The 10,358-nt window shown below is 45.1% G+C and overlaps 1 protein-coding gene across 1 annotated transcript in view; it reads left to right on the top strand.

The window, feature by feature from the left end:
- The first annotated feature begins 235 nt into the window (after positions 1–235).
- Positions 236–10,358, top strand: part of RAB31 (RAB31, member RAS oncogene family) — a 66,798-nt gene continuing 56,675 nt past the window's right edge. The window contains exon 1 of the mRNA XM_027737138.2: positions 236–328. Coding sequence (XP_027592939.1) covers positions 290–328 — 39 coding nt within the window. The 5' untranslated portion in view covers positions 236–289. The remainder of the gene's footprint in view (positions 329–10,358) is intronic.

The following is a 10,358-nucleotide window of genomic DNA, read 5'->3' as shown; positions in this document are numbered from 1 at the left end:
GGCTGGACCAGATGAGCTCCAGAGGTCCCTTCCTCCCCACTCCCCAGCCCGCTCCAGGGCTCAGCCCTAAGGCGCGGTTCACAGCCCCAATCCCGGTACATCCCGTGCCGGTTCCCCGGTCCCTCGCAGCCGGGACCAGCGGCGCAGGGAGCCGAGGAGGCAGCGGCGAGGCGGAGCCGGGCGCATGTGACCGGCGGCGGGGGCGGCCCCGGCGGGGCTGAGCCGCCTCGGCGGGGCAGTGCGGAGCGGCGGCGCGCCGGGGCATGCGGAGCGGCCGGGCCCCGCGCAGATGATGGCGATACGCGAGCTCAAAGTGTGTCTGCTTGGAGTGAGTAGAGGGGACCGGCGGGTCGCTTCCCCCTTTCCTTCCTTCCTTCCCCACGCCGCAGGGGGGGGCTGCGGGAGGCGGGGTGCTCGCTAAGCTGGGGAACGCTCCCAGCCCCCGTCTCCCCCTTCCCGGGGGGCGCCGCGACTCCCCGTCCCGGCCGGGGCCGGGGGGGGCTCGGCCGCGGTAAATTCCTCCACGCCGAAACTTGGCAGCCGCGCACCGAGGCGGGGGGAGGCTTCGGTGGGGGCTTTTTGTTGTTTTTGTTTTGTTTCTCAACTTTTTAAAAGTGAGAAGGGCGGGGGGAGGAGGGGGGAATCTCTTTTGAGGGGCCTCCCCGCAGCGCTTCCCAGGCGGGGCGCGGAGCCGTCTCCCCGCCGGCGGCCGCGGTGACATCGCGGCGGGTCTCCCTCCAGTGCCTGAACCCCGAAGGTGCCCGGGAGGATTTCCCTGCCCGCCATCCCCGCGGGTAGGGGAGCTGTGGGGTCTTGTGGCCTCGCCGAGCCCCCGCAGCAGTGGTGGGGAGCGACAGGGAGAAGAGCGGCAGCGCTGCCCACCCTGGGACGCTGTCTCGGGTGGTTCCTTCTCCCGGGGCTCGGTCCCATCTCACCCATGTGCTGGTCAGTGCTTTGTTTAGTTTCTTGCCGGGGTTTATTCAGACCTTCTTTAGCTCGGCTCCTTACAGGAACGTCCTTTCTGCCATTCCTTTTTTTTTTTTTTTTTTCTCCCTTCTTTTTCTGCTCTTTTGGCGAACCCGTGCGTGCGTTTCACATCTGGAACAGCAATGTGCTTAGCTCTGCAGTTTGGCTGCGCCTGCCCCCTCTCTGCCCGGCACCCAGGGAGCTTAGCAGCAAAATGCACCCACTAAGTTGGGACAAACACCTCTGGAGAGCAGAGCCACCTCTCTTGACAGTAACTAGCAGAGCATCACTACTCAGTTCTTTTTTAAAATCAAACATCTCAAATTACTGGGTGCGAGTGAGGCTGCTTTTAGGCCTCTATCTCTATAAACATTCAGGGAAGCTGCATGAATGAAGACTTTTTAGGGTGAATTCTCTTTCATGTGCCATCCAAGCGAGTTGTAAATTTGAAAAACAAACACAAATAGACACTCTGGTTCTCTCTGATTTGTGTTGACTCTTAGCCCAGCAGGAGTGGGTACCTTGCCCTGGAGTAAGTGCCAGGATGCGGTGCCAGGGCACTGGGGAGTTCAACCCAAAGTATTTGGCAGCAACCGTTCCTCCTTTCCTGGTTAGAATTCCTGCCTTCAACTTTTAAAATGGCATAGTGACAAAAATAAATGTGGTTTACACAAACATGAAGAGTCTGTGGTAGAATATGTGGATGTGTCTTTGTTTTCTTTCCCAGCAGAAAATGTTGTAATTTTATGAAGTGTCTTGTGGAATGAGATTCCTCATGGCTATTATTTATTGCTGTTTTGTAACATTTAAATATACTGGGGGTTTTGTAGGGCAACTGTTTACTTTTTTAAGACAGGAAAAGAAACCTATAATGCAGCTCTGTGTTACTAAGAGTATGCAATTACTATGTAGATTCATTACAATGATAGGGTGGCAGTGGTAACACTTAGGAACATGTGCCTGTAGTTATAGTAACTTAATAGTTAGTGAGATGTTCCTTCCTGAGTTTTAAAAGGGCACAGTCCTAGAAATCCATCTACTTCTGATCATAGACATCTCATTTACCATGAGAATTGGCACCATTTTCCCAAAAGAGAGGAGTCCTTCAGATGATGAATCCTTTCGAGAAGTTCAGACAGATTTTCAGAGCAGGGAAGCTCCATACCTGTCTGTGTGAACAAATGCATGCATTAATCTTATGATCTGCTTGAAAGCTAGATGGCAACTCAAAAATGCATTTTCAGGTCTACCAAAAGAAATCTTGACAGTTGTTTTTTTCAGTAGGTCCTGGGCCTGGTAGGTTAATCTGCACTGTATCTAATAGATCCCCTAATAATCAGTCAAGTTTGGCATGTCCAAGTCCCAAGACTTGGATTTCTTATCCTTATTAGAAATAGGAATTAAATCAGTTTGTAAACCTGTATCCCTCACCGCTTCTGAACAAAGCCCTAGGCTACACCTCTAGATCAGACAGGAGGATCACTGATGGTCTCTGGCCACAAGGTGTGCAAAGGGCCTGGGCTTGGGCTGTTTATGCCTGTTTAGAATTTCCTAAAGGGGAAAAATTGAAGCTGGCGCAACATTTGCAAAGCTTCTCCAGAGCCCTGTAAGCTACTACAGTGCTCCAGGGCCAATGCGTGGCCCACAGCCATTGCAGTAGAGATAGGGACTAAGTTATCAGCTCTTGAATGTTAACTCTGTATTGCCAGGGGGAACCTGGCCTGTAATTTTTAGCATAATGTAGCAAAATGGGCATTTGAGTATCTGCATATCACTTCCTCCTCCTTCAGAGTATCTTGGGGTTTTTAAAACTCTGTGGGTGTCATGGGAGTGATTTAGAGCAGCCTGGAGTAGTGCACAAGACATGGGACTTGTAGATCTTGAAGGAGACCCCAGCAAAGAAGGACTGAGAGGAAATCTGGGGCAGTGCAAGGCTAGCTGTGAGTCAGTCTGGAAGGCAGGCTTTGATGGTCGCGGGGCTCTTTGAGACGAGATGGTTCCAGCTTGCTAGTGGGCTGGCAGGAGCAGGATGCTTCCCTGATTGTTTAGTGCCGCACAGCCTTAGGTGCAAGAGCTACGGAGGTGTAGTTTAATAGCTCTCTTTAGTATGTTGCCATGCAAGTGTCCTCACGCCTGCTGCTAAAACTACTTCCTCCAGTAAATTATTGCTGCTGGGCAATGAGGTATCTGCATGTGGAAAGTGTTCATCTTCGTAAGTGCAAACACTCGAGCTCTGCTCCAAGTCCTGTCTTGTCACACCAGACTCTTCCTGGTCTCTCAGTCCAGGGGTGGTGTTTGGTCCCAGCAGTTGTCCCTGCTTCTGGGACTGAACAAGTTTTAGCTGAAGTTCAGACTATGCAGTGGAATGAAGTGCAGCTCCCACCTGACTTGCATGGTGTTTCTGCGTGGGCACCTTGTTGAGGGGATGAAGGAGAGAGGCGCATAGCAGGGCTGATGTGTTCCTGAGCCATGTTTCAGTGCTGAAATGTGGTCTGATGTGCAGCTGCCAGGTTTCCTAATCTGTCTGTGGCTGCTAAGTGCCCTGTGTTTCAGCTCCCAACATTTTCTTTATGCGGACTGGAGGAGTGATTTACAACTCTCTGCCAAATCTGACATAATTGTGTGTGGCAACTGCAGAAGAGATTGCCAGGTTTAGGACTAAGGCAAAGTTTCTTGTCTTTGTCACTTCCTGAGGAAACTTTGACAACTCTTCAGAGAGACTTTGGGAAGTGGCTTGCTAACTACCATCTGAAGTGACCTCCATTACTCCTTTCCTTTTGTTTTTGTTTGTTACATTTTTGTGTTGTGACTGTTCATCATGGGACCAAAGGAGTTAGGTTGGAAGAGGCTCAGAGGTCACCCCTTGTCCCTAAAGCCCCTTTCATAGCTTTCCTAACATATGTTTGACTCCTCTGTCCTTAAAAACTCATGATCTTCTCCCCAGGGTTATGTCCCAGGGCTTAATTGCTCTTACTGTAGAAAGTTTTTCCCAAACACAGTGCTTTACATCTTCCTTGCCTGAGACTTCATTCCTTCACCCTTCTGTTTGTGTTTCCATTTTCTTGCTCATAAGAAGTCACTTGCTGGCATGCATTCTGCTAGCGTGAAAATACTGTCTGAAGCTGGTAAGCATACATTTGTAAAAGGAGAGACATATTTCCTCTGTGGAGGAGAAGGAGGTTTTCTCTGGAGTTTCTCTGCAACTGAATCCCATTTTCTAGGTGTGGAGAACAGTTTATTGCCTTTGAGGATGTCCTGTACCTCGGTGTGCAGCGTCTGCATGCGGAGGCCGTGGAATTGAGCTCAGAATTGTTTGATATTCAAAGTAATTTGGAACGTGATAATAGTTTTCTTATGGAGAAGATCTCTGGTTTTCTTATCTTCATGTCATGGTAATGTAAAACTCTGGATTCTGTTGGATGGAGAACAAATTCCTGTAGCAGAGCATATGCATGCATCAGACCTTTCAGTGCAAAGCTTAAGTACCCACTCTTCTTGTCTAAGTAGCTATGCTACTGAACATATATGACTGGGAATCTTTTAGTTTATGTTGGTGTCTGTGAAAGACATAAATTGTATTTTTGTTTTGACTCTAAAATATTTGTCATTAGTAATGCTTTTAAGGCCTAAATGATAGATAGGAGCACTGCTGTTAAAAATGAAACTGCACCCCTGGATGGGTTGTACCAGTTAAGGACCTTTCTTCCTACTAGGTATGTGCAGGGTGGCCTCCATGTTAAGATGAGCATCCTGATGAAGACAGTAACACTACACAGTGCAGAAGCCACGGGTGCATCAACAGCTGAAGGCTGTAGCCTAAAACAGAACAAGAGGGACCAAAGTAGAGCAGATGACAAAGGCGATCGTGAAAAGAAGAAAATTGTACTGATGAAGTGAATGTCCAGAAAATGTCAATTTGAGAGGAGAAAAGACTGACAAGTGATTCCCTCCCCCTTGTGTTAATGGTTCATCATCATCTACTCATTCAGTTGTATTTTATTATGTAAACAGGTAGCTCTATCATGAGAGAAATTTTTGAATCATGACTGCGTGGCTGTGTGTCTTGTGGAGTCACTGGTTTGAAGTGTTCATCACTGCAGCCTTTCTATTAAAGGTGCCCTCTCATCTGGTTCTCTTTCCTAGCCACTTATGTTTATGCATTGTAGTGAAATACCAAATCCCCGGGTAAAACTGAACAATGATTTTAAGTTCATGGGGAACTGAAAGACGGAGAGACACACAGCTGCCTGCATAATCACCATTTTCTTGGGAAATGGTTTTCTTAGTATTCTTCCCTGGTGAAGAATAGTCTGAAATTTCCACTTAATGTGTGCCCATAATTCTTCCATATTTCTTTGCCCTGCTTTGCCAGTTTTAAGAACTGTGTACCATGATACTGAAGTAGACTTGGACTGGCAATTTTTTTTTTAAATATTGCATCAAAATCCAGTTATGCACCAAGTGAGAAATACCTTTTCTCTTGTACCAATAAACAAGTGTCTTCAGAAGCCTAAATAACCTTTTTCATATTAATTTATGAAATATTTAAATGGCTGCAATCAGATTTTTTGCAATACATACATTGAATATGTAGGTAAACAATTTCTGAGAATTTAACCAAATTCAGGATTTTATATTGACCTTGGCCCTATTGCTTTCCTGCCATAGCTACAAAACTATTTTATTTACTAATCTCTTCCAAAAGTTTTGTGTGGGATTGCTTAGAAGAGCAGGGTGGATTTTAACTGTAACATCCTTCTAGGAAAAGGTGAGTATGGAGGCCACACTCTACTTTTGTTTTCAGCAGCACAACCAAGCTGGATTTCTGAAGCAGCAGAAGGCGGAATTTGAAGCATGTTTTACTTTCAGAAGCAAAGCCTCAGAAGGGGAAGCTTGTTACTGCTAATCAGCTGGGCAGCAGAATACCCCATGGCTGATGCCTGTTGCTGCACCTGATCAGCTCCCATTCCTTGCTTGTAACTTGCCTGTTGAATGAGTCCATGCAGTGACCATCGCTCAGAAATCATATGCAGGCTGTAGTTTTATTGTCTCTCAAATTCTGTTTATTTCTTTTGTTTATAATGTTATCAATTGGGTGGTTTTTTTAGGTTTCCCCAGCCCCTTGCTTCAATCCCTCTTTTTGATTTCTGGATGAAAAATTGTGAAACTTCTTGTTTTATGGTAGTTCTGTGGAAAAAGAAAACCTAAATTTTCTTTCTACCAAAATAAGGAAGTTGAATTGGTGATAAATTGCATTCTTTTTCACACAGTTGAATGCAGTTTTAGCCCTACTCAATGAAGTAGCTCTGAGGCAGGCTGTGTGAAGCAACCAGAAACTCTGCATTCAAGCGAAGTGTGGGGGAAAGAAAAATCTGTCATTTTCGTCAGATGGTTCCTTTTAACTGGCTTAAGTCAAGCCATATTAAAGGCCATTTTTAATCTACATTTAAAGTATGTTTTCTGAGACTCTGGTTGATGGTATGACTCGTTTCTAAGGTGATAATTTGACTTATTGATGGGACGTGTTGCAATTACAGTGCAGTTGAGTTGCCTGTGGGTAACGGCCTCTGAGTCTGCAGGGCCTTTGCTTGTGCTAGTGTTTATAAATTACGGTGCTGGCAGGTTTTGCTTGTGTTGGGTTGTGTCTGAGCTGGTTATGATGTGGGTGCTGCCGTCTGCAAGCGTACAGGCTGGATAGACATTGACATATTCTTCCTAAAATTTCTCAAGCTAATTCCTTGTTGAGAGAAGCATTTACAGGGAGGCTGGAGCCACAGCTCTGCTCCAGCTGCGCTTGAACACCCACCTTTTCTGTTCTCTCCCTGCTGATCCTTCTTTCAAATGCCATTTGCCAAGTCTTCAGCTCTGTTGGACCCTCCAGGGACTGCTGTTGATCTTGGATTTCCTTATCTGAATCTCCGTTCAGATAAGATCAGTACAGGCACCGTTTTTTCATTTCCTGCACTGCGGTTTTGAGGGGAAGGCAGAGGGACATGTTGAAGTGAACACAACTCGCTTTAGCAAGTTTGCACTGTTAGAGAATCATACAGTGGTTTGGGTTGGAAGGGACCTTACAGGTCATCTAATTCCAACCCTACTGTCACGGGCAGGGTTACCTTCCACTAGAGTAGGTTGCTGTTGACCCCACCTTCCCCACTGTTCAGGTGCTGCCTCAGAGAACTGAGTGCAGGGTAAGTTGTTTCTCCTCAGCTTCGGTGGCTTGCCAGTCCCCACCGATGGGGACGCTGTGTTTGGGATTGTGGTTTGACTGCCTTGCCGTCACCTCCACTTTTATCTGAAGGTCTGGGTCTTTCTCAGCTCATGTTTTTCTCAAGCTGCTTCTGAGGCCAGCAGAATGCCCAACACATGGATAGATACCTAGAGTTACCTTCCAAAAGGGTTGAGAAAGGAGGTGGGAAACTCTGTAGAGTTCACCTACCCACGAGCTACATACAAGTCCTACTTTTGTCCGGTGCTAATCACACTGATGGGTTAGAGCATGCCAGTAAGTTGGATCATCCCACACTTTTTGGAGAGGGCAGAGCAAGCCTTCTGTGCTTTGCTCCTCGTTGGGGCTTGTCATGTCCCCCACTACCCACTGATTGTAGGCTGGAGACAGCTCATGTGAATATAATTCTGCAGCCATGGGACATGTTCTTCCAAAATAAATGAAAGTAAAATATGTTTTTATTCTTATAGAGATGTTTTTCTTCTCACTACATACCTTATAGAGGCTGGGTAGTGGTGTAAGGCTCAAGGTGAAAGGAAATTTTTTAAATTCCGTCTCAACTTCTAAGATGCCAGGAAAGGGACACATTTCAGTTTTCTTCTGAAACATCTTGTACATCCTTTCCGTGGACGCTTGCTGTTTTGAACACCACTGCCAACAGACAAATCCAAGCTTTAGAAAGCCGCCAGTGGAGGTGGATGGGAGGCTGACTCGGAGCACAGCCTTGTGTAAGCAAATGCCAGTGGTTTGATTTACAGTCTCTGGCCTTGCAGGACTGCCCGCGAAAGCTGAGCAACAGGCAGTGGAACAAATGCTTTTTATTTTTGCCTAGTTATTTTTAAACATAAATGCTAGTTAGTGCCTGGCTTTTATGTTTCTTGGAGGAGAGGGTAGAGAAGTTATGGTTTTTCACTTTTTGTTTTGGCCAGAGTATGTTCTTATTTGGGCAACATGTGGAAGCACATGTGCATGAAATCCAGCTACTAAATACTTCGTGTCCCTGAGTTATTGTTTCCTCCTTTGTCAGCAGAGTGACAGGATGCTGCAGAGACGTCATCGGGTGTCCTGGTTGGACCCATCAGCTCCTGCTGGGCACAACTGCAGGGGAGCATAAAAACTTGTGAATGACAAATATCAGGCATTTACAGGAATTGACCTACAGTTAGGGTCTCTCTGAAGCAGCTTCTCCTTTCCTTTAAAGCCTGTCTACAGAGCCAAAATGAATTAGAAGAGATTCCTAAATTGGGTTTAATTCTGAAATAAATAAATTTTTTGGCCCATTTAATTCTGCAACAAACAAAACCTAAGTGTTTATAGGACCTAATGGTTCATTAGCAAAGCTGTGCTTCTGGACAACATGATGTGTCTGAAGTCACTTGCATGCTCACTGGTGACTTGTGAGATACAGCAGGCATTGGAGTAGCTTTAACCTTCTCTACCTAATACTTGTAGTTAGTAGCTGTTACCTTGTCTCCAGTATTGCCATTGCATGAGTTCTCCAGATGTGCCCATTTCTTAATTGTGAAGCTGATGCTGGGAATTCAGCGACAGAAGAAAAATCCTTAGGAATTTGGTCAGCATCTGGTGTGTGCCAACACCGGGAAGCTGTAGTAGGGATCACCAGACTTACCAAAGGCTGATGTGAAAAGCATCCTTGAGAGGATTTCCTTGAATGTAGTGTGGTGTCACACTAAAGCTCAGCTTGATTCTTGTGAATTTAATTAATTTTTAACTACTCAATTTAAGGGAAAGTATATTACCACTATGCTTGGTAGGTCAGGATTTAGAAGCATATTACAACTGAAAAATTTAAACTGTTTGTCACTGTGTAGTCTTTGTTAGTTAGCCTCCCCCCCAGCCTCTCACTGACTGATACATACCAGTACCAGCCTGTAAGGGCACACTTCCACTTTGTGGTTGGATAAATCTGGCAGTTGGTTAATTCCTGGAGGGATTTAGGAAATGAGAAAGAACGGATTCCCTTTCTTGAATAGGAAGTCCCTTATCTTTTTTTTTTCCTTTCCTTTGTATGCTAAATATAAGTATGCCTATTTTAAGAATCATAAAATCAACACTTGCAATTAATTTTGTTAAAGCTGATAGGAACAGGAAGCAACCATCCTTTGGCCAGAAGTCGCTCATGGTGCATAATCCTTGCTGACTTCAACCTTCTCAATATTATACAGACAAATTGACTTTTAGGATGATCATTTCTTGACTGTGCTACAACCTTTTTTTTTTTTTTCCTACATTATCTGTTTAAGTCAGGAGTTTTATTTTTTGGACAATATTGCTCTTTTGGAAAATTCAAGTGAAGTTGAACTTGGTTTTTGTCTCACTTTGCTTGAATGTCAATAAAGGATCATTGTCTTAACTGTTACTCCAGCAGTGGAGTGTAGGTTGTCTGAATAGTCCTCAGAGTCAATTGTTCTGTCCCTTGATATTTTTTTTCCTGCCTTGGATATTTTCCGATGTTTTTTTCTGGAAGGTGTGCTTAAAAAGAATTATTGCATGCCAGGGCATTAGACAGACAGTTGGAACATGTTTTATGTGACAGAAATGGCAGTTGCATAAAACCAGGTAACATAAATTTGATTTAAGATTATATTACTGAAACCCTAATCTGAGTAGCATCCTTCAGCATATGTTTGATTCTAAGCATTGGGGTAATCCCCCTTCAGCAGTGTATCAGGGTACGTCATTCAGCCTTTGCTGAATGGGCTGAATTGAATCCCAAGCTTAAAGCTCAGCATATGCTTTAATGCATAGCTGAATACAGTGCTGTGTGGAGGACAAGATAAATAGTTTAAGTAAATTATGTATTTGAGATAAGACAGCTCGTGAGTGATTCCTGTCATTTAACATTAAAAGCAGATAAAGTAGCTCAGTTCTACCTCTCCTTGGTTTTCAACATTTGGTAGGCTCTTTGGAAATGGTGCCTTATTTGAGCAGGTATTAAGCTAACCCAGGTGGCCAGGTTTGCCTTCTCCCTTAGGCTGATGAGGAGAAAGGCAGGAGCTCTGGTAGGATCTCATTGGCCAATAGAGATGTTTTCCTCAATCCCTATACCTGTTGTTCTGCCATGTCTGGGATCTGTGGGAACTGTGGAGTCACTTCCACATGGTCCCAAACGCTCAGGAAGTGTGTTTAGTATCCAGACAGT

Source organism: Pipra filicauda, unplaced genomic scaffold (genome assembly GCF_003945595.2).
Source record: "Pipra filicauda isolate LSUMZ 115617 unplaced genomic scaffold, ASM394559v2 scaffold271_size1040873_pilon, whole genome shotgun sequence".
NCBI lineage: Eukaryota > Metazoa > Chordata > Aves > Passeriformes > Pipridae > Pipra > Pipra filicauda.
Note: the sequence above shows the minus strand (reverse complement) of the source record. Positions and strands in the feature narration are given on the sequence as shown.